This window comes from Polypterus senegalus, chromosome 13 (assembly GCF_016835505.1).
Source record: "Polypterus senegalus isolate Bchr_013 chromosome 13, ASM1683550v1, whole genome shotgun sequence".
Taxonomy (NCBI): Eukaryota; Metazoa; Chordata; class Cladistia; order Polypteriformes; family Polypteridae; genus Polypterus; species Polypterus senegalus.
The window spans coordinates 151,893,882-151,918,189 of record NC_053166.1 but is presented as its reverse complement, the minus strand read 5'-3'; the positions used below and the strand labels follow the sequence as shown (position 1 = coordinate 151,918,189).

At 38.0% G+C, this 24,308-nt stretch overlaps 1 protein-coding gene across 4 annotated transcripts in view; it reads left to right on the top strand.

Annotated features, from left to right (window-relative positions):
• LOC120542213 (ankyrin repeat and fibronectin type-III domain-containing protein 1) overlaps positions 1 to 24,308 on the top strand; it is a 338,184-nt gene that overhangs the window by 300,495 nt on the left and 13,381 nt on the right. For all 4 annotated transcript variants that reach the window (XM_039774508.1, XM_039774509.1, XM_039774511.1 and 1 more), the window contains 4 exons: positions 1,495 to 1,645; positions 5,650 to 5,818; positions 11,267 to 11,433; positions 20,701 to 20,911. In XM_039774508.1, coding sequence (XP_039630442.1) covers positions 1,495 to 1,645; positions 5,650 to 5,818; positions 11,267 to 11,433; positions 20,701 to 20,911 — 698 coding nt within the window. The remainder of the gene's footprint in view (positions 1 to 1,494; positions 1,646 to 5,649; positions 5,819 to 11,266; positions 11,434 to 20,700; positions 20,912 to 24,308) is intronic.

The window sequence follows — 24,308 nt, the reverse complement described above, 5'->3', positions numbered from 1 at the left end:
ATTCACTTTATTTCCCTTAACAGGAATTTCTGAATAAATATTAATGCACCTGTATTGTACATGATAAATTATTGCAATGAAGAGGAAATCAAAAAAACATGACACACTCTACAGAACAATTCAAATGTTTCAATTCAACATCAATAATTAAATGTTCCTTCAAAGATCAAGTTTCATATATTTATTTTTGGTCATCTTTCAAAAACATATTGAAACATCGTGTTTTTAAATAAATTTATCATACTGTGACAAACAATGGAAGACGAAGAGAGCTGGCTAGAACAAGCTATGTAACCTTCAGGCCATGGAATAAAATTTATAGGTTATGTTGGCTTGCTGTATTGTATTAAATTCATGACATATTGCACAGTTAGATAGATAGATAGATACATAGAAAGGTTTGGTAAAAAAAAAAATATATATATATATATATATATATATATATATATATATATATATATATATATATATATATATATATATTATATATATATATATATTATTGCCCTGTTTCTCTGAAATTTTTCTTTGCACAATATCTAAAAGAACCAAAGCCCTTCTTTTTGCTCCTATTACCTCTTCCTGATGACCTTAAATATTAATGTTATAATGTCACATTATCTTGTGATGCACATCATACTTCATCTGCCCCCACAGCAAACAGACTGTTAACAATTATATTTTTGGCTGAACCATAGCCTCAGATGTACTACCTAAAACTGATTTATTACAAGCTTATATTTAAAATGTTTTCAGAAATGTTTGGCTCATAATATCAGTAGTCCTTTGACTTTTGGAGATTTATAGTTACTGAATCAATCAGGGTAGCTACCACCATATTTTAACAATTTTTCTACAAGCCTGACCTTCTGACTGGCTGCATTTTCACTGTGTGAACCACGCCACACATGCATCAACGTTCATCTGAACAACCGCCACATGTGAAAATAGCCTTGCAAATTAAGAATAGCAACAGTAATATGATGGAAATTTCAAGAGACAGTGGGAGGCAAGTGCAAATGCCAAAAGTCGTGCGCTTGCTATGTATCAAATATATCATTCAGCTTGTCTGTAAGACAGTGCATTTTCTGCAGAACAATCATAGCACAGATTTGTGCATAAAACCAAATATTTTTGTGGCCAAGAATCTTCTCTATTACATAGACATGATTAACACACTGTAGACTGATCTATAATACAAAGACATTTGCAACTTCAATGAGTGGAATAACATTTGCTCCCTCTACAAAATGAACATTAGTAATCAAAGGGTACACAAGTATAGGCTCCAGCCCTTTTACTATTTGAACTACGTTTTATGTTATATGTTGCTGCTGAAGGAAGTGAATTTCCCTTTTGGAGACCAATAAAGTATGTCTATCTGACTGTTTAAAATATTTATTAATAATGTTAACAAATTATTTTGGAGTGACTATTCACTTGAGACGTGAGCAAAGTGTAAATCACAGAACATTTTATGATTTTCCTTGCTAGAGAAGAGTGGGATTGGTTACAGAAGTTGAGCACTCTGAAGAGCTCCACCTTGACAGAGACGAATGCGGATGGTCCACACAGCTACTTCCTTCAAGACATTCAAGCTGCTGCTAAGACTCTAATTGGTCAAATCAGTGCCTCAGACACTCAGGTACGAACACTGTTCCATACACTCCCTAAGGAGCAGCGAGTAGAAATTAGTTTTATTAGGTTTTAACACATCATATTGACACATTGCCCCTGTACATATCTCAAAAATGACCCTAAGAACCTATATAAAAGTATAATGTATGACTCAATTGTAATTTCGTGACTACGTTTTTAATATAAAAGTTGAGCCACAAAATCTTCTTTAGTATACATTGAAATGTGTAGGCACAGGGAAGATTATAGTCAGTCATTTTCTAACCACTTTGTCCTGAACAGGGTCGAGGAGGGTGCTGGCATCTGTCTCAGCCAGCATAGGGCACAAGGCAGGAACAAACCCTGAAACAGGGTGCCTTTTCATCACAGAGTAGGCAAAATAACATTACTTTCCTGTTAAACTGGATGCTCATGAAAAAGAATTCACTAATACAGTGTTGCGATTCTGGCAGCAAAATAGCAAAAAAGAGGTGAGGCCTTCAAAAAAAAAACTGGGAGGATTGAGCCTATAAAGCCCCAAACACAGAGAACTGGCAAAATAATAAGAAGAGTTCCAAACTATTTCAACATTATCAGAAACCATAAAAAACTCTGGATGCAAGATAATTACAGGCAAGATTATTTGTAAAAGAGAAAGAGGCAAAAAAGAGAAAATTAGCATCAGCGCTCAAAGCAGCAAAAAAATAAATAAAAAATGAGAGCAAAACTTACAAAACAAGAATATCAAAGAAAAGAGCAATTGTCATGACCTCTGCTTTTAATAAGTTATCCATCCACCCATCCATTTTCTAACCCGCTGAATCCGAATAGGGTCACGGGGGTCTGCTGGAGCCAATCCCAGCCAGCACAGGGCACAAGGCAGGAACCAATCCTGGGCAGGGTGCCAACCCACCACAGGACACACACAAACACACCCACACACCAAGCACACACTAGGGCCAATTTAGAATCGCCAATCCGCCTAACCTGCATGTCTTTGGATTGTGGGAGGAAACCCCGGAGGAAACGCAGACACGGGGAAAACATGCAAACTCCACGCAGGGAGGACCCAGGAAGCGAACCCGGGTCCCCTAACTGTGAGGCAGCAGCGCTACCACTGTGCCACCGTGCCGCCCTTTAATAACTTATTTATTCCTTTTCTGAGTACATATATAGTGACGAAATCTGCCGTTTTGACACTCAAAGATATGGAATATTTTGTCAGAAACTGTGTAACTGGAATATTTAAAGAGTTAATTATTTATTTACATTTCACCACATTGCCATTTTTGAGCATTTGTGTTTGCCCACCTCCTGTCAATGGTTCCTAGAATGCTCCACAGTGTGCTTGTTGCTTGTCTGCATCAAAATAACAGCTTGAAGATCGTCCTCAGCGGTTCCAGGGTATCTGACTTTGATATATAAAGCCTGTTTTGCTATGCCATTAATTCCCTGCTTTTATTTTTTTGTTCTCAATTGGGTTTTGTCACTTGATTGTGTTATCTCCCAGTGTTAACTTTCAGCCTGTTCTCTGACTATGATTCTTCTGCTCATTTTCATTTTTCTTTCACTGTCTCTCATATGTCACTACAGCAATACTTACATGAAAATCAACTCCAAACTACACTCATTAATACACCACAGGGGACTAACTGCCCAGTCTTCTTTAATGAGCTGGGGACAGTTCCAAGCAGTGATGTAAGGGGTGATCATGCCTCTTGGGGTTCCACACCCAAATCACAGGGAACATAATACATAAACACAGTGCATTCATATTCTCAAACATAAAAATAATGGTACATTAAACACATCTACAAAATAATAACTGGACTAAACAATTTTAACTGAAACTATTGTGACAAATGAGCAGTACTGAAAAATGAATGAAAAAGACAAGGAAAAAGAATAAAGACAAAGGCCAAGAAAGGAACCCTGGCACAACATACAATATTTAGCAATTCTAAATGTTACACGTGAACCTCACGTTTCACCTTGCAGGCGTATAGCCTACTCTTTGTCTACAAGTCACTCACCAGCACACTCTACACCAAGGCCATAACTCCGGATCCGAGTTTTTGGATTCTGTTTTTCGGGTCAAGGCTTTTTTTCTGATCTAATCGATGGCAGGAGTCTGTTTGTCTGTTTCAATTCTTCATAATAACTATTCACAGTGGCTCCAAAATCCATACTGACCCCTACTCTCTCTTCTGTTTCTTTTTCTGGTTTCTTTCTCTGCGCCACCACCACCTACTCAAAGCATCATGATGCACCAACATTGATGGACTGAAAGCCAGAAGTCTACGTGACCATCATCATCAGGTCCTTCCATGAAAACCCTAAATACAAAGAGGACTGTTTGACTTATGTTAGGTAGATTGCCCAGAGGGACTGGGTGGTCTCGTGGTCTGGAACCCCTACAGATTTTATTTTTTTCTCCAGCCTTTGGAGTTTTTGTTTTTTCTGTCCACCCTGGCCATCAGACCTTACTCTTATTCTATGTTAATTAATGTTGACTTATGTTTATCTTTTATTGTGTCTTCTATTTCTCTATTCATTTTGTAAAGCACTTTGAACTACATTTTTTTGTATGAATATGTGCTATATAAATAAATGTTGATTGATTGATTGATTGATTTGTGCATCTTACCTCTCAATAATTTGCACAAAGCTCTATGAAACAGACAGTAGCTCTAAGGATCACAACAACAACAACAACAACATTTATTTCTATAGCACGTTTTCATTCAAACAGTAGCTCAAAGTGCTTTACATAATAAAGAATAGAAAAATAAAAGACACAATAAGAAAACAAAATAAGTCAACATTAATTAACATAGAATAAGAGTAAGGTCCAATGGCCAGGGGGGACAGAAAAAAAAAAACTCCACACGGCTGGAGAAAAAAATATATATTTTTTTAAAAACTAGTGAATATAAATCATGTGTTTTGATTAGAGAAAGAAGGAATGAGCATCCAAAAGCCGATTCATGTGCAGAGATGCTGGGCTCACATGCAACTCTGCTGCTCGATCAAAAGGAGCCAGTTGAGGTGTTTGGGGCATATTGTGAAGATGAACCTTTTCTCTCAGTGTTTTGGAAGCAAAACAGAATTCTCAACATTATTCTGGACAAAAATTTTTAATTACCTCTCAGACAGCCTTGGACTCACAATCCCTCCTAACCCATTAACAGCTGTGTTTGGGGTTCTTCCAGATGGGTTTAAAGCGGAGAAGGACAAACAAATTGTGATTGCACTCACTACACTTTTGGCACGCAGACTTATTCTGATAAACTGGAAGAACCCAAACTCTCCTCTTTTAAGTCAGTGGGAAACCGATGTGTTATATTATTTGAAATTGGAAAAAATCAAATACTCAGTTAGAGGACCCGTACAGACTTTTTCAAAACATGGCAGGATCTAATCAGTAGTAATTTAAAAATAAGTTCATGAAGCATAGAGAATTTATTAATTTAGGTATGTTTACAAGCCTTAAATTTTACGCAGTTTGGCTTGCTCTCTCTCTCAGGGGTGGGGATCGATCTGTCCTTAACATAATTCTTCTTTTTGTAAAAACTTGATTGCTATGTATGGATATTAATAAAATTAATAAAAAAAAAAAAAAAAAAGAATTCTCAAGAATAAGCAAGAGACTTTACTAGGACAGGGAGGTCTGGTCTTCCCTTCTACCATGAACCTTAACAGGACAGGGGTATGAAAATTAAGTGAGAGACTATTTTTCTTGTGTCCTTATTCAGGTGCTATAGATACATTTATTTTGGTAAATGACTCTTCTACAGTCGGTTTCTAGTTTGGAACAATGTAAAAGAAGTAAACAAGGCAAACCAAAAATACTTAATGACCAATTTTTTAACGGCTTTGCACTAATGACAACAACATACTCCATATCCCCTGTCACACATTAACAACTAGTTACAAATATCATGTATGTCTATAAAAACAAAATTACTTGGATGAAGGTAGGAAAATGAATCAGGAATTCAATGCAACTGAAGTTTTTTTTATGTATTTAAGGTACAGAATTTTCGCATCTACAGCCAAGAGGTCCTGGAATTTGGAAATCGAGTGTCTTTTCTCCTGCTGCTTCCTTCCTCAGATGAAGTATGCACAGCTCCTGGCCAGAATAACCCATACGCACTCCGGTCAGGATTTCTCACCCTTCCCCTTCAGATTTTTGAGCTTGGTAAGTTAAATCCTTTTTAGAAAACCATTCATAAATTCAGTACAAGTACTGCAATTAAACTGAACTGAAATTTTAAAATGTTCATCATCTTCTTCTTCTTCTTCCGGCTGCTGATCATAAACAATGAAAAATATAAATTGTCCTACTCCACTAACACATGTCTAATAATAATAATAATATTAATAATAAATTGTATGTATATAGTGCCTTTTCCATGCTCAAAGTGCTTCACAGAATCACAGAAAGGTCTATGTAACCTTGGACACAAATATTTTCTGCGTAGAACACTAGATAGAATAAGGAGACAAAAAACAGAGTAAAATACTAAATCCGCTACTAAAAGAAAGCCTGAACAAATAACATAATTTGTGATATAACATACACACAATCCGGAGCATTTGGACAGAGAGGTAAACTGAAAGAAGGGGCAAAATGTTACATTAAGTTAAAAGCCTTCGTGAACATGAGTTTTCAGTCATTTTTTACTTGAATTAATTAAGTCAACTGATCTAATTAATGTCGGTAAGGCCATTCCAAAGTCTGGGCGCTATACAGCTGAAAGCAATGTCAGTGATGGAGTGCAGGTTAGTGTGGGGCACAACAAGATTGCAGGATTTAGAGGACCTAAGTGGGCAAACTGGAGCGTAGTGATAGAGAAGGTCATTGTTGTAGTCTGGTGCAATGCCATTTAAAACTTTACAGGTTATTAACAGAATTTTATATCCCATCCTGTAAGATACAGGGAGCCAGTGAAGGCAAAGCAGGATGTGTGTTATGTGTTCACTGTTGCTGAAAAGGGTGGAGTGCCCTCTCAGGGTTGGGGGAGAGATCCTGCCCCAAGTGGAGGAGTTCAAGTATCTCGGGGTCTTGTTCACGAGTGAGGGAAGAATGGAGCGTGAGATCGACAGGCGGATCGGTGCGGTGTCCGCAGTGATGTGGGCTCTGCATCGGTCTGTCGTGGTGAAAAAGGAGCTGAGCCGTAAGGCAAAGCTCTCAATTTACCAGTCGATCTACCTTCCTACCCTCACCTATGGTCATGAGCTATGGGTAGTGACCGAAAGAACGAGATCGCGAATACAAGCGGCTGAAATGAGTTTCCTCCGCAGGGTGTCTGGGCTTTCCCTTAAAGATAGGGTGAGAAGCTCAGTCATCCGGGAGGGGCTCAGAGTGGAGCCGCTGCTCCTCCGCATCGAGAGGAGTCAGATGAGGTGGCTCGGGCATCTGATCAGGATGCCTCCTGGACGCCTCCCTGGTGAGGTGTTCTGGGTACGTCCAACCGGGAGGAGGCCCCGGGGAAGACCCAGGACACGCTGGAGGGACTGTGTCTCCCGGCTGGCCTGGGAACGCCTTGGGATTCTCCCGGAAGAGCTGGAAGAAGTGGCCGGGGAGAGGGAAGTCTGGGCCTCTCTGCTTAAGCTGCTGCCCCCGCGACCCGACCTCGGATAAGCGGAAGAGAATGGATGGATGGATGGATGTTGCTGGACTGTGTAAGGACTCTTGCGGCACAGTTTTTAACAAACTGGAGCTGTGAAATAAGATTAGAAGGGGCACCTGCCAGTGCAGAGTTACAATAATCCATGCAGGATGTGAAAAAAGCACGGACAAGTTTCTTAGCATTAGAAAAGGAGAGGAATGAGCGAACATTATGTCATGGAGGTGGATGTAAGAAAGTTTCTTAATGCAATTTCATTTTAAAGAGTTCTGTTCTCTACCTGTTTTAACTTCGCTGAGGCAAGTTGTGAGCTGAGAAAGCTCTGGTGAAGTTTTGCTTTTAACACTGAAATAGAATTGCGTATCAACTGTATAAAAATGATAACCCAGTCCAAAGCTACAAATAACATGGTCAAGGGGAAGCATATAGATACAGAAGAGCAGAGGGCCAAGGACAGAGCCCTGTGGAACTCCTTATGGGGCTGGTGCTGAGCTCGACCTGCTGTTGCCATGACTAACAAACTCTTGCCTATCAGTCAGATAGGAATTAAACCATTGGAGGGCAGTGCCAGAGATACCCAGAATGTTCTCCATTCTGGACAGTAAAATGTCACGTCTAACAGTGCCAAATGCAGCACTGACGTCTAACAGAATTAATATGCTGGTTTGTCCAGAGTCTACTGCCATAAGTTAATCATTAGCTACTCAAAGCAGAGCAGTTTCACAGCTGTGTTACACTGTGAAGCCAGACTGATAGAGTTCCATTAAACTTTTGACAAAAAAGCTAAGAGGGATAGACAGAAAATCAATAAGATTGTCAGCATCATTAACACTGGGGATATAGAACCAATTTTAAAAGTGTCTCGTACAAATCCATTGTCAAGGAATGTATTTATTATTGTTGTAGCAGTCAGGACTATGGCATGATGGGCGGTGGGGATGGGTTCCAATACACATGTAGTCGGCCTCATCTTCCAAAGCAGGTCATTAACAAATGAAGATGTGACAGGTGAAAATTAAAAAAAGGAGCTGGATGGAGTGGAAAAACAGGGAAATATATAAATGGATAATGGATTTATGTTAGTTGAATTATTTAGATCTTTAATTTCATTACAGAAAAAAAATGGAGGGATATTTCACAGAATTAGGTAGGGGAGGTAATTGGGTCAAATGCGGGCTGAAGTAGTTTATTAACTACAGAGAACAAAACCATTGGGTTATTATGGCCACTTTTTCCTTTCAGTTAGTGCATCTGTGTAAGCCCTTTGGTGATCGGAGAAAGGCTGGATATGCACAGTGAGGCCAGTGGTATATGACATTCTCTTTCGGTGTCGGCCAGCTGCTTTCATAGACCGTAATTGTGAATTCATTGCAAATATGAAATGAATATAAATGAGTCACCAAAATGGATTATTAAATATTCAGTTTAGTTTTTTATTCATAACACAGCACCCTTTTGCTACTACAAGTTTTAATCAGTGTTCTTAATATAAATCAAATCTATTCTTTACAGGTAGTATCCATTCAGTTCTTCATTTTTCAATATCCAGTTCAGGATTGAGGGTCCTGGAGCAGATCTCAGCAAAATTAGGCACAAGGCAATAACTAATCCTGAATGAGGACCCGTTAATAACTGGAGCTTCTCACCTATACAACCACATTTAAACCCAAACCAAGATCTTCAATTTAGAGTCACCTATTACTCTTGTGCGTATAATGTCATTAAGGGTTAGAGAAAAACCAGACAACCTGGAGAAAAGTCCACACAAACTTGGGAGAGTATTCATAAAGGCAACAGATGGGCCTTTGATGATTTGAAAATTTGTAGAAGTCATTCTTAAGTAGAATAATTGGTTGTAAAGATTTGAGTTGTTTGAATAAAATGAACATGAAAATATTCATTTCTGTTGATCCTAACAATGCTATCTATACTAATAAAAGGCAAAGCCCTCACTGACTCACTCACTCACTCACTCACTGACTCATCACTAATTCTCCAACTTCCCGTGTAGGTAGAAGACTGAAATTTGGCAGGCTCATTACTTACAAAAGTTAAGCAGGTTTCGTTTTGAAATTCTATGCGTAATGGTCATAACGGTTGACAACGTCCGCCATTTTGAACTTTCTTATTTATGGCCCCATCTTCACGAAATTTGGTAGGCAGCTTCCCTGCGCTAACCGAAACCGATGTATGTACTGTACTTATTTTGGTGGTATGATGCCACTGTCGGCTGCCATATTGAACTTTCCAATGTCACTAATTTTCCAACTTCCCGTGTAGGTAGAAGGCTGAAATTCGGCAGGCTCATTCCTTACAGCTTACTTACAAAAGTTAAGCAGGTTTCATTTCGAAATTCTACGCGTAACGGTCATAACGGTCGACAACGTCCGCCATGTTGAACTTTCTTATTTATGGCCACATCTTCACGAAATTTGGTAGGCGGCTTCCCTATGCTAACCGAAACCAATGCACGTACTTATTTCTGTGCTTTGACGCCACTGTCAGCCGCCATATTGAACTTTCCAACGGTCTTTGTTACTTATGGGCCGATCTTCAAGAAATTTGGTGCGCAGGTTCCCAACGCTAACTGAATCCTACTTGCGTACATATATACGTCCACAGCCTGCAGCTCGGTCACCGTGTGAGGCGCCGTTGGGTCCCCCATCCCAACGCCTCCCACGTTGTTGGCTGCCTGCCTATATAGGGACGTCCGTCACTCCGGTCTCTACATTCCCTTCCGTGCTTCGCCACGGGATTCACGTCTCCCTGCTGATAACTACAGCCTTTTTATTTAATTCACGGCTTCTCCGCTGTTTTATTGTTCGTTTATTATGATTATAGTTATTGTGTAGGTATTTTAGATTTACTTTACATTGTTCAGGTACCCATTTCCTTTATCATTCCAACCGTACCCCCATTACCATGTCTATCGAGGTGATCACCACCGATCAAAGAACTGTCACTTACCGAGTGGTTTCCATGCCCGGAGATGGCACCTACCTTTTCCATTCTCTTTGTTACATATTGCACGGCCATATCAGGCTCACTCTTGATATCCGGAGGAACATTGTGTCTTATGTATTGAATGACTGGGACAGGTTCAAGGTGTGGACTGATGACGGTACAGGAGATAATTATACTATACAGGAGCACTAGAAGAGCCCTTCACCTATGGTTCTGCATGTGAGTTGATGGCTGCCGCTGAATTGTTCGGTTGTCGCTTTTAAGTGTACCGAAATGGCCAAATATTTTACACCTTTGGACAACCGCCAATGCCTCTTAAACATCTTAGATTGACAGGTGACGATTTCAGTAATGGACACTTTGATGTTTATGAATGTTTAAACTCTCAAAAGCTGGATGTGAAGTTATCGATGAAACCGGTTGTGTGCTTTCAACGCTTGACAGATGCCGAATGTCACTTCAACACAACAAGTCCTGCAAATACTGTCGTCATTGAAACAAACCATGAAACTCAAACCGATTATGACAGCAGCAATCCAAGCTGTGAGATTTGAAACAAGATTACTGTTCACATGGCCAACTGTACGTTACATGCTCAAGAGTAAGCTCAGCGCTCAGCTCGGTCATATTACAACCGGAGGGCCGAAATGACAATGTGGTATACAAAGAGATCCTTAACAAATAATTATTGGGATATTTTCCCTCAGTTTAAAAAGGATTAATTTTCTTCTTAATAGAAATTTTAAGGCAGAACTTTGCCGCTGTGAAGTGTGGGTATTTTGCTACTGTATTATAATGCTTATAATATCATTTCAAAAGAAAGGTATAGTGGAATACTCCTTTTGAAAATGTGCATTTAACAAACAAGTGTTTGTTGAAATGGGATTGTAGCCACTAAATCTCACAGCTATAATTACTGTGCCAATAATTACATATATCAATTTGGACTTTATTGCATAAAAAAAAAATGTGAAATAAATTGTGTAAGTTTTTACTTATTGAAAGAGAGAAAAATCCAAATACTGGTATGCCTGTTTTTTTTTTTAATCCAGTCCACTTCTACACATACAGTCGTGAGTTCATTGTTCAGTACTGCTGCATATCTGCCTGGTTGGAACTGGAATCCCTGGTGTCCCAGCAGATGTTGCGGGAGGCCTTCTCTGAAACAGAGCTTACAGCAGCTAAGGAGAAGCATCAGCAAGTCCAAGACCAACTGCAGGTAGGAGTCTACTGTATCTGATTAAAGTGTACATTGTAAGATAAGAGCTGCTGTCTACTGGAGATTTTTAAGAATCACCTCCCCCCTTATTCACTGGTCAAGAGTCCTGCCTCTATTCAAAAATTCAGCATTTTGAGAAATTTGTGTTTCCTGTTTATGATGTGCGCTGATTTTTCCAGAAATATCTATTCAACAATATTTGAACAAAAAATGCATGTGCTTTGCATGCTATGAGCAAACAGCTAGATAACTGACAAGCGAATTATGCAACACAAGGAATGTGTGATTTTTTTTTTGGTTGTTGTTTTTCCATGGACATTTTTTATATCATTTGCTATTGTACAGCAGTGGTCACTATTGGCTTGTATTATATACTATTACTATTAATTACTATTATCTTTATTATCCATGAAAACATGAGATTAAATAAATTTTTTTGCCGTCACTACAAAGCACATGGGGTAAGTAACATATAAAAAAATATTATTTTTGGGCGGAGCCTGGTGATCACTGTTTTATTGTTACTGTAAAATAGTGCAACATTGCAGGCCTAATCTGTTGTCCTTTTTCTTCACAACATCAAATATTTACTATTCACTGTTCTTATTCTATTTTCTTTTAAAGATTATATGTATTGTAGGTTGGAATCCTTAAAAAAGCTCCTGTAATTCACCTTCATTTGTTTATGGTGAAAGGTTAATTTAAACTAACTAGATAATTTAAAGGGCGGCACGGTGGCGCAGTGGTAGCGCTGCTGCCTCGCAGTATGGAGACCTGTGGGTTCGCTTCCCGGGTCCTCCCTGCGTGGAGTTTGCATGTTCTCCCCGTGTCTGCGTGGGTTTCCTCCCACAGTCCAAAGACATGCAGGTTAGGTGGATTGGTGATTCTACATTGGCCCTAGTGTGTGCTTGGTGTGTGGGTATGTTTGTGTGTGTCCTGCGGTGGGTTGGCACCCTGCCCAGGATTGGTTCCTGCCTTGTGCCCTGTGTTGGCTGGGATTGGCTCCAGCAGACCCCCGTGACCCTGTATTCAGATTCAGCGGGTTAGAAAATGGATGGATGGATGGATAGATAGATAATTTAATACATCTTGATTCCTTTCAACACTCTCATATAATTCTGTCATTTCTACTTCTTCCTCATATGATTATAACCATGTACACATTCTTAGCACTCCTTTCTTTTAAATTTCAGCTCTCTTTACTAGGTGTCTTTATGCTATATTTTTCCACTTCTCATGTAGAATATATTTTTCACATCTTGTTTTTGTGTCCCAAACACGGACTTTAACAACTCTGAATAGTATGTTCTAACTAAGAGTAGTGGGCAGCAAACTTTTGAGAGTGTTTTATCCCATTTCTTTGTTAGCATTTGATTGCTGCTGTTGAGAAGGATTTATCCTTTTCAAAGATGCGATTTAAGTACATGAATTTTATATATTCTTATTATTAAAATGAAAACTGACGTTCTTTAGTAGTGTGTCATAAAAGTGTATTCATACCAAGGAATTACAAAAGCTTCAATATATCCAAAACAGTGCTGCAAGAATCCTACTAAGAGTAAGGAAATTTGAACATATTACTCCCATCCTCAAATCACTTCATTGGCTCCCTGTTTCCTCCCGGATTGAGTATAAAATTCTTCTATTAACCCATAAATGTATCTATGGCCAGGCACCTTCTTACCTTCAAGATTTGATTCACTTACAAACTTCCAATCGGATCCTCAGATCATTTGGCAGCATGCAGCTTCAGACTCCCCTTACTAAGCTCCGTACTTTTGGGGGTCGAGCTTTTTGCTCTGCTGCCCCACAGCTCTGGAATCAGCTCCCTGTTGAACTGAGAACTACACAAAATCTGGACACTTTTAAAGCAAATTTGAAGACTTTTTTATTTAGGAAAGCATATAACTGCTGAGATTGTAAATTTAATCTAGTCTTTTAAACTTTTCAACTTTGTGGTTATTGCTCTTGTTGTAGCACTTTGAGATTTTGTCAATGAAAAGCGCGTTATAAATAAAATCTATTATTATTATTATTATTATTATTATTGTTCATAACAAAACAATTTAGGGGGTTTACATGCAAAATTGAAGACAAGTTAGGCACATATTATTATTATTTTTACAAGTGATAAAGAACTGTGTATAGTCAGCTTCATATTTCTTGTGAACAGTGCTTTTCCATTAGTGTTCATTGTCATAAAGAATGTGCCCACACCCAGCTGAGTAAACAGGGCAAAGTTTCTCTTGGAATTCCAGATTGCAGTTTTGCACCAGTTCTATGAAATAGTTCAGATTTTCTTATTTAGAATCCAGTATCAAAATAAAACCATTTAGTAGCCTGTTTCTTCTAGTCTAGCTCCTTAACACTACCCTGATGTCTCTCTCTCTCCATACCCACAATAATACTAAAGACAGTATATATGGCGTTATTTCAGTGCCACTATTCTGAGCACCCGTAAAAAAATATTGAGCGCACGTAAAAAAAGATTGCAAGTGCAAGTGTTGCATTTTGAAGAGAAATTTATTTTGAGCGCAGAAAGCTGAATTTGAGTGAACAAAATTCATTGCTGCATGCAAAAAATGTATTTCAGTGTTTGCACTTATCCATATACACACACACAATAGCACCCCCTCTCGCTCAGTTTTTTCATTTGCGCTTGCTCGCAATGTGTTGCTTGCGCTCACAACATTCTCTGCTGCAAGCGCAACTCTCTGTTCACCGTTATAAGTGTGCCACAAAACCAACCAATCACAGACTTGGTTTCAAAAATTCTGATTGGCTCTTACGGTCTCCAATCAGCTCGCTAGCTGCTGCATTCCGGAAACAGTCAGTTGGCATGGTTGTATAATGCAACTACATTATACTACACCAACGATAGTCTTAACAAATAATATATTTTAAAATAAAATAATTAAAGATATTATCCGCAAATTGGGGTTTAATTGAGTTTAGCTGGATTTAGCTACATTTCGGACTGTTTCCGGAATGCAGCAGCTAGCGAGCTGATTGGAGACCGTAAGAGCCAATCAGAATTTTTGAAACCAAGTCTGTGATTGGTTGGTTTTGTGGCACACTTATAACGGTGTACAAAGAGTTGAGCGCTTGCAGCAGAGAATGTTGTGAGCGCAAGCAACACATTGCGAGCAAGCGCAAATGAAAAAACTGAGCGAGAGGGGGTGCTATTGTGTGTGTGTATATGGATAAGTGCAAACACTGAAATACATTTTTTGCACGCAGCAATGAATTTTGTTCACTCAAATTCAGCTTTTGTACGCTCAAAATAAATTTCTCTTCAAAATGCAACACTTGCAATCTTTTACGTCGCCAATATTTTTTACGTGTGCTCAGAATAGTGGCACTGAAATAACGCCATAAGTATATGCTGTGTATAAAAAAACAGTTCGCTATTTCTATATAAAAGACACAAAAGGAAATCATACACACACATACACACATAGAAAGAAAAAGATAAATAAAAGAATATGTGATGCATCCAGGAATATAACATGCTCAACCCTGTTCTAACAAGTGGGATAGCTTGCCCATTTCTTCATCATTTTACTACCAAACCCAAGTTCTCTCTTCTAAACTCACATCTCGATTTTACTCTTTCACAATCCTGGTCTTTTCCTTTAACGAGGGAGTCATCAACACAGACTCTCCAAAGAGCTGATCTAGGCCTGAGGCAGTCGTAAAACTCCTTGGAATATTTCTCTTCAAAAACAAAAAAAGGTGATCTAAGCTTAAGTAAGGTTAACATGCACGACAAGTAAATTAATGGAAGGAAAAGATTGAGAAGCACATATTTAAGACAGGAGTATTAGGGAACAGATAGCATGGTTTCAGAAAGGGGAGGTTGTATTTTAGTAATGTGCTGGAATACTGATGGAAAGCAACAAAATGATGCATATGATATTATGTATCTTGATTTTCAAAAAGCATTACGTAGGGTTTCACACGAGAAGTTAGTGATCAAAGTAGAAGAAGTGGGTAATCAGGGTGTGATGCAGAATTGGCTAATATACTTGAAGCAAAGGCTTATGATGAAAGGAAGTTTATCAGAATTAGTTGATGTTAAGAAAAACCGAAGTCATTGTTTTTAGTCCCGACTGCAAACAGACTTCACCCCTTGGCCTCGTTTCTCTTCCCATTCCAGTAACTTCGTCTGTCTCCAATCTTGGAATCAAAATGGATACGGCCCTGAAAATGGATGCTCAAGTCAACAGCACAGTAAAATCCTGCTTTCATCAACTCAAGCCTATTCTGTCTAACCACCTCCTGGAATCAGTAATCCATGCATTCATTACATCCCGGCTCGACTACTCAAATTCCTGCCTATATGGTATCAGTAAGGCCACTCTTTCTAGACTCCAACTGGCTCAAAATGCGGCTGCAAGGCTTCTAACTGGAAGCAGCAGAAGCCAACACATTAAACCGATTTTAAAAACCCTACACTGGCTGCCGGTTAGATTCAGAATCGATTTTAAGATTATCCTCCTCACCTATAAGGCATTAAACGGTCTAGCCCCCGCCTATTTGAGTGTCTTGCTCCATTGTCACAATCCCCCTCGTGTTCTTAGATCCGCAGATCAGTTGCTCCTAACCGTTCCCAAGGCACGTTTTAAAGCTCGTGGTGAAAGGACTTTCTCCGTCTGTGCACCCAGGCTCTGGAACTCCCTGCCCTTAGTGGTTAGGCAAGCCACCTCAGTCGCCTCATTTAAATCTAACCTAAAAACACACTTCTTCACATTGGCTTTTAATTCTTAACCTGTTTCATTTTCCACTTGCCTTTTGCTATTTTCTCTATTTGATTTGGTCCCCTGACCTGTTTTTAGTATCTCTGTTTTAATTCTCTCTTAATGTTTGTTTTTAATATTTTGCTTTTAGTCCTGCTTGTTGTAACTGTACAGCGCTTTGGTCAGTTGTAACGCTGTGTTTTTAAGCGCTCAACAAATAAATATGGTATGGTATGGTATGGTAGTGGTGTCCCACAGGAATCAGTGTTGGGCACGCTGCTATTTTTAATATATATGTAAACGATCTCAATAGAAATACAAACAACAAGCTGGTTACATTTGCAGATAATGCCAAGATAGGTGGATTGGGAGATAATCTAGAATTTATTGAATCATGACTGAGAGGCCTGAACACCATACAGGCTTTGGCAGGATCGTGGCAGATGAAAGCGAAAGTAAGCAAATGTAAACTATTACATGTAGAATGTAACAATGTTAGATTTAAATACAGAATGGGAAGTCTGTGAATTGAAAGAGTCATAGTCATGAGTCATAGTGGGCTCATCACTACCAACTTCCAGGTGGCGTTCAGAAGCTATTAAGAAGGCTAACAGAATAGCAGGTTAAATAGTGCTCTGATATGTACAGTATAAGTCAAAGGAGGTTATAGTTAAGCTTAATAAGAGTACTGTGTACAGTTTTGATCTCCAGGCTACAAAAATGACATAGCGGTGATAGAGAAAGTTTGCGGTTTAAAATATTATTGAGTTTGTATTACATCCATCGTTTGACACATTTGAAAAATTACTTGAGTGCTAATAATAATAATAACTTTCTTGTAAGACATAAAACAAAAAGTGAGTTGGTTGCTTATATCACTTATTTCATGTTCCTGAGTCATGACTTCAGCCAAATAAGTTCACATCCCATTACAAAACATCCTTGCACTGTAATCACTGATCACTTGAAATTTGTATCAATGGCGTTGCAGCTGGAAAAAAACTTGCTTGTTTGTTCTCTTACCTCAAATCATTTGATGGACTGTGGAGCCTTGTTGTGGAGCAGCGCTGGCTTACTTTCACCAGCTGCAGAAGCTGGCTGGCATAATGCTTGGCTTTCTAACCTCACCCATAATCACTAGTTGTGGCTGCCAGAGGTTTTAAACGTGTGACAAGTGGTGTACTGCTCTCACTCAGACAGCCAGCAATTCTCCTCAACCATGATGCCGTCCATCAATGGCAGAGTTTCAGCTGTTAACTGAAAGATATTTTTTGCTAGACAGAGGTTTTAATATTCTATTATGAAAATGTATAAATTAATGATTCACAAAAATGTTGTGTAGAAACCAACCTCACTGAATTAAAGTATGTGATATTCTGGGACGTAATATAGTGGACTGCAGTCATTATAAGAAAAGCTTTTCAGATAATCCAACTCCTTTAAGCAATTTTTCAAGTCTTTATTCTGATTTTTTTCCCAAGGTTGATAAAAAAAAAGCCAATTTATAAATCGATGAGCACAATAGTAAATGAAAAGTACACTCATCTAAAAAAAATATTTGAACTGAGAGTATATTAAAAATGCATTTTCAAATCAATAGTTTAAGGTAAAGAATATGACAGTTAAAAATTAATGTCCATTTTTATGCACTCTGTATTCAACAAAGTTACATTCATGGCAACATCTAATTTGCATCTGATATTGAGCCAAAATGAGATTTTAAAAGTAATTAATGATTATTATATTTAGTAAATTGTATTCATCATAGAAATAATACTAAATTCTGAACATATGTGAAGCTAGGTAATAGGGATTTAAATAGAAGAATAGACAGAAGGCATCAAAAAGGTTTGAGGCAGCCACCCATATATTACGCCCTGGCTGCAAAATGGGTTTGTTTTAAGAGGAGTTGTGTTCAGGTTCAAATCTAAAACAGAACTGATTTAAGGCTGTAAAGACGGCGGCTTTAAAGGCAGAGACAGGAAGTGACATCATCATTGGCACCAAAACCGTGCAGGATTACCCGTGGGTGGTCTGCAGAGGATTGAGAGAGAAAGTCAGTTCACCTTGCCACCCCCTGGTCTGGTGTGGAACTACTATTATTTAGGCCCTTTAGCTGCCTCCCAATCACATGTGTGTGACAACAGATAAATCAAAACTTTATTAATCCAGAAGGAAACAGTAGATAATTCAATAAGTAAATAATAGTCATGAGTGTCTGTACAAAATCAAATTTTTATTACGACAAATTTGGTGTTTAAGTGCTAATAGAGGTAATCAGAGATGGTAACAATACTGCCAGGACAGCAATCAAAATGAGAGCAAGAGATCTATTCAGCTCTTCTAAGAGGTCAGATGATGCAGAGGTGGCATGCTCATTGGTAAATAAACCACTCTGAAAGCAAAAGCTGGATAAAATGGTCACTTTGCTACATAGCTGATATATCATTTCTCTCAGCTCCAACTCCAGACACTTCATCTACAATAAAGGAATTCACAATGGAGCTGCAAGTGCTTCAGATTCTAGTCTGCATTTACATTACACTAAAACAGCACAAGTTCAAGCTGTAGCCGTAAGTTACAGAAAAGAAGGTACAAACTGCATTCTAGACACTTATGATTTAAATAAATATGAACTTTAAACAATTTGAACCTGGTTGTTGTCTCTCAGTCATTGCTTATCCATCCAACTACTTGGGTGTTTAGTTATCATATGAGAGTCAGGTATGTCCTGGCACTGTGAAACTGATCCTACTCATATGATGGCACATTTACATTCTATCAAAGAGTGTGGGTTCCATGTAAAGCTTCTGGATGTGTCAACACTCATTCAAATAGTGGTGGTTGGTCCCCTTGAAGAGGTGCTGGTGCTCCCCAGTGCATTAGTTAAAGGTGCTGTATGCTAAAAAGGGGAGACATGCCAATACGTGACTGCTGGACAACACTTCGATACTGGTTACAGGCATACCTTATGTTATATCTAGTAGCTCTCTCAGAATATTCCCATAAATATTAAGAAATCTTTTATGAAGAAGTTTGACTCAATTACAAATAAGTATATTGAGGACATAAAGGCAATAAATTAAAATGTAAAGGACAGCATGGCCATACCCATTTTCCAGCTTTACAAGGGAGTTGCAAATATTTCTAATTTGAGAGATTGACGCTTGACCGAAGGCCATGGAAAAACACAAGCTTCATTAGCCTTGGAAAGAAAATCTTGAGTTCTTGTGATTAAAATCATTGTCAGTTTACTAACAATCAAGCTGTGCACCACACATTCAAAATATGGAACCATGGGAAGAAACAGAAGGTAGAAATGTTGTTCTCTTCAGTTCCATTGTAAGATAGTTTTATATTCCACACATTAAATACTGCATAAGATAAGGAGGGCTGGAAGTCATAAGGAATTTGAAGCTTTAAAAACATCTGAAAACCTGCCTTACAGTAAATATGGAATTCCTTTTTATATTTTTTTTTCTACTTGCAAGTCAGAAACTTTACTAAAAGGAAAGTGACTGCTCTAACCTTCCATCAGTATGCACACTTTTAACGTATTACACCTAGTAATGAGAAGAATATCAGCTGTATTTCTAGACTTTGTCAAATAATGTCACAGTGCACACCTCTAGACAATCTCGGTCCTTGCTGGGAAAGGAGTTGTTGTTCATAATTTAGATTCTTCATTAATCTGTGTAAAATATTTTTGGTACACAAAACATACTGTAAAATCTTAAAATTGTGGGTCATACACACCCTTCTAGAATGTGGTTATCCTAAATATACCAGGGACAAGACACTAACAGAACAAACTAGAAATAATTAAAAGCCAATTAATAAAATAAAATACAAACTAGGAACAAGAAAAACAAACAAATCTTGAAAATCTAAATCTTTGAATTATAAACACAAGTAATTAAACCTTGACCCAGATAGAAAAAAAAAAACTAATACTGTTTGAAAACTATGAACTGAATGAGAAAAATGACAAAACATAATGGAAAAGGAGACCTTGGCAAAAAGGGAACTCGATACCAGAGCCATCCATCCATCCATCCTCTTCCGCTTATCCGAGGTCGGGTCGCAGGGGCAGCAGCTTAAGCAGAGAGGCCCAGACTTTCCTCTCCCCGGCCACTTCTTCCAGCTCTTCCGGGAGAATCCCAAGGCGTTCCCAGGCCAGCCAGGAGACATAGTCCCTCCAGCGTGTCCTGGGTCTTTCCCTGGGCCTCCTCCAGGTTGGACGTGCCCGGAACACCTCACCAGGGAGGCGTCCAGGAGGCATCCTGATCAGATGCCCGAGCCACCTCATCTGACTCCTCTCGATGCGGAGGAGTCAAAAAACTTGATACCAGAGCACTTGATACAATGCACAGATCTGTCTTTCAGTTTGTCAGAAGGACTTTGTCCTTGTCAGGGGCAAAGGTTTCTTTCTTGTAAACTTTAGTGTACTTCTTTCTTTGTATTTCTATTCTCAAAGGTCTGTGTGTGTGTATTATACATAACTCATGCTCAGTTGTGTCTGTTTCAGCACATGGAAGATGTTTGGAGGCAGATGCGTTGGATAATGGATGTGCTACAGTATGCAAGGTACAAGCAACCCTATGGTGGTATTCCATTGATAGATATAATAGGCTTCACAAAGGCTTCTCTGATGGAAATCCCGTGCTGCACTTCATCTCAACTGGACTTTGTGCCTTCTCCAATACCCTCCCCAGAGACCCATCACAAGTACACCGCAGGTAAGGCTGCACAATCCTTCAGCATGAGGCAAAGCATCTTTTTTAAAAGCATTTTTTCTAACCTTTGTCAATTTTTGAATTTACATATTTTAGACTTTTCCTAGAAATTAATAAAATGGGACTTCAGGAGTTGCTTGTAACAGCCAGTCACTCTCTTCAGTTTTGTTTATTACATTAATGTGCGAGTGGCTGGCACTGCAATGGCAGATTTTAAAAATGAAGATATAGAATTTGGTGAACTTGAGAACTGTTTTATTTCAGGGTCTTCCTTGCATCAGTTAATGTGTATTGTGTAGAGTTCATATACTGTACACTCATCTACTGAACATGCTGCTATTTTAGTGTTTGTCCCCACTAGATATTCTGGCCATCAATATGTAGTAATGGAATCCACAAATTGGAATAATGTTTTATGGGAAATAGTATTCCCCTATCGATGTCTAAATATAAATGTAGTATAACATGGAAGAGTAGATTGTCAAAATAAAAAAAAGAGAATCATTAGCTGTGCTGGTTCTCGTAACAGCAGGAGCATACGTGACTGCCCAGAAATTAGGGTTTATCACTTCTTTAATTTAAGACAAAGTGAACCAAAATAGGGCGCTAGTGGTTTGTTGCTGTTTAATCATTTAGATCAGTCAGAGACTTGTCTTTATCACATCTGGCCTTTCTGTTCAAAACTGATTCTCCGAGTTCCTTCAACATCATATGCATTGTCAGTAATGCTGTCTATGCTTCAATAAACAAAAGATGTATATTCTTTTACAATTTGCTTACCTGTTACATGGTCAAGACAATGGAGGGATCAACCTAACTCTGGATATTTTTGTAAAAAAACATTTAAACAACTACTTTCTGTTCTGGAAAATAAAAAAAATATATCTTTACAACCTTCTAAATATAAATTCCTGCCTATTTTGAAGGAAAACAAAGAGAAGAAATAAATATTAATTGAGAGCAAAAAATACATAGCAAATAGTTGACTTTGGGTTGTTTCCCCTCAAGGAAGACTGCCATTTTGCAGCTCAAAAAATACTTCAAAGAATAGATAGATAGATAGATAGATAGATAGATAGATTAGATAGATAGATAGATAGATAGATAGATAGATAGATAGATAGATAGATAAGGACCTATATAATAGATAGATAGATAGATAGATAGATAGATAGATAGATAGATAGATAGATAGATAGATAGATAGATAGATAGATAGATAGATAGATAGATGCTTTATTAATCCCAAGGGGAAATTCACATAATCTAGCAGCAGTATGCTGATACAAAGAAACAATATTAAATTAAATAGTAATAAAAATGAAAAAAAAAATAAATAAAATTAATGTTAGCATTTACTCCACCCTATTCTGAGCAGGAAAAATACTTATACCATGAAAGATATGTAGAATTATAAAAACAATCAATTACATTCAAAACAGTGTTTTTCACTGAATCCGATATCTTGCAGAAACGGTTTGTGAAATTTCAGTTTAAGAAATCGAATCATCTCACCTAAATGGCCACACCATCTGCCACTTCAGAACTGGTAATCCACCTGAAGCTAAGCATGCTTGGGCCTGACCAGTACTTTGATGGGAGACCAACAAGGGAATGCTTGGGTTGCTGCTGGAAGAGGTGTTGGTGAACTTATCATCTAGTCTATGTTTGGGTCACAAACCTAGATGCACTGATGGAGACACTGTGTTGTGGAAAAGGAAATTTAACTACTTGCAAGCTATGAAGGGTTAAAAACTGTTTTGCTATAACGGCAGGTTATTCATACAAGCATCTGTCAGAAGACAGGTTGCAGTGAGATGACTTAGGACAACTTTTTTTAGGAACGTGTCAGTTAGGCACAGGAAAGATGATTTTTCCTTCTTTGGGGCCCCTTTGCATTGTACACAAAAAAAGAAATGGTTGGCCAATTTGTGCAATATAAGATGAAGTGCTTAGATGCTGTTTCATAAGTAAGGGGAGGAAAATGAATATAAAAAAGCCAACTAAAAAGTGAAATTTGCTCTTCTGCTTTGCAAAGCATAAATCCTATGTACTCCCATCTTCCTCAGAGATCTCCTTCCACAGTTGTAAAAATGGTACCGTCCTTCAGATGAGGCATACAACCAAGTTCCTGACTATCTGTAGTCATAAAAGATCCCAGGCCATCCTATAAAAAGAGTATGGTACACCCTGATGTCCTGGCTAAATTGTCCACCATGACCTTGTCCATTCTGGCAGCCTGATCATACTCCGTCTCGAATTGGCTGATTATCTCTCTCACCCCTTCATCACCTAACAAGTAATGAGTGGTGAGTGTACTGACACAAAAATGGCTGCTTCATATCATTCAGGAGGATGCTGCTCATTGGTGATGGTTGAAATGGCTCCCTTATTGTTTGTGTAAAGCATCATCTATCTATCTATCTATTATATAGTGCCTTTCATATCTATCTATCTATCTATCTATTATATAGTGCCTTTCATATCTATCTATCTATTATATAGTGCCTTTCATATCTATCTATATATCTATTATATAGTGCCTCTCATATCTATCTATTATATAGTGCCTTTCATATCTATCTATCTATCTATTATATAGTGCCTCTCATATCTATCTATTATATAGTGCCTTTCATATCTATCTATCTATCTATCTATATAGTGCCTCTCATATCTATCTATCTATTATATAGTGCTATATCTATCTATTATATAGTGCCTCTCATATCTATCTATCTATCTATTATATAGTGCCTCTCATATCTATCTATCTATTATATAGTGCCTCTCATATCTATCTATCTATCTATCTATTATATAGTGCCTCTCATATCTATCTATCTATTATATAGTGCCTCTCATATCTATCTATCTATTACTGTATATAGTGCCTCTCATATCTATCTATCTGTGGTGCAGACCAGTGTATATGGATCCTTATTTACTTGAGACATTTCATTTTTAAGTTGATTTTTAATAATTATTTTTAATTTCAAATGTACTGTCTTTTCAATTAAACTTGATTATTCTTATAAAAATAAAAAGGAAACAACGACAGAAAACAAAATTACTTTATTTAATATTTACTCCAAAATTGTACCAATAAACAAATTTTCCAACAACCTAGCTAATTAAAAAGAAAATGATGCAGTTTCTTTCAAAACTAATTGTTACTTCCGCTCACAATGGTCCATTAAATTGAAAGGTTTTAAAGCAGTGGCCATGAAACCTGTGTAGTAAAGAGGACACAAGTGTTTTTCACTTCTTGATGGCCGGAACATGACAATAAACTGTGAGGTATAATCTGTCAGGAACTCTGTCAAAAGTGTCTATATTACTTACTGAAATGGCAGAAGGTGAGTATCACAGAAACTGAGAGGAGTGAATATTTTGGGTT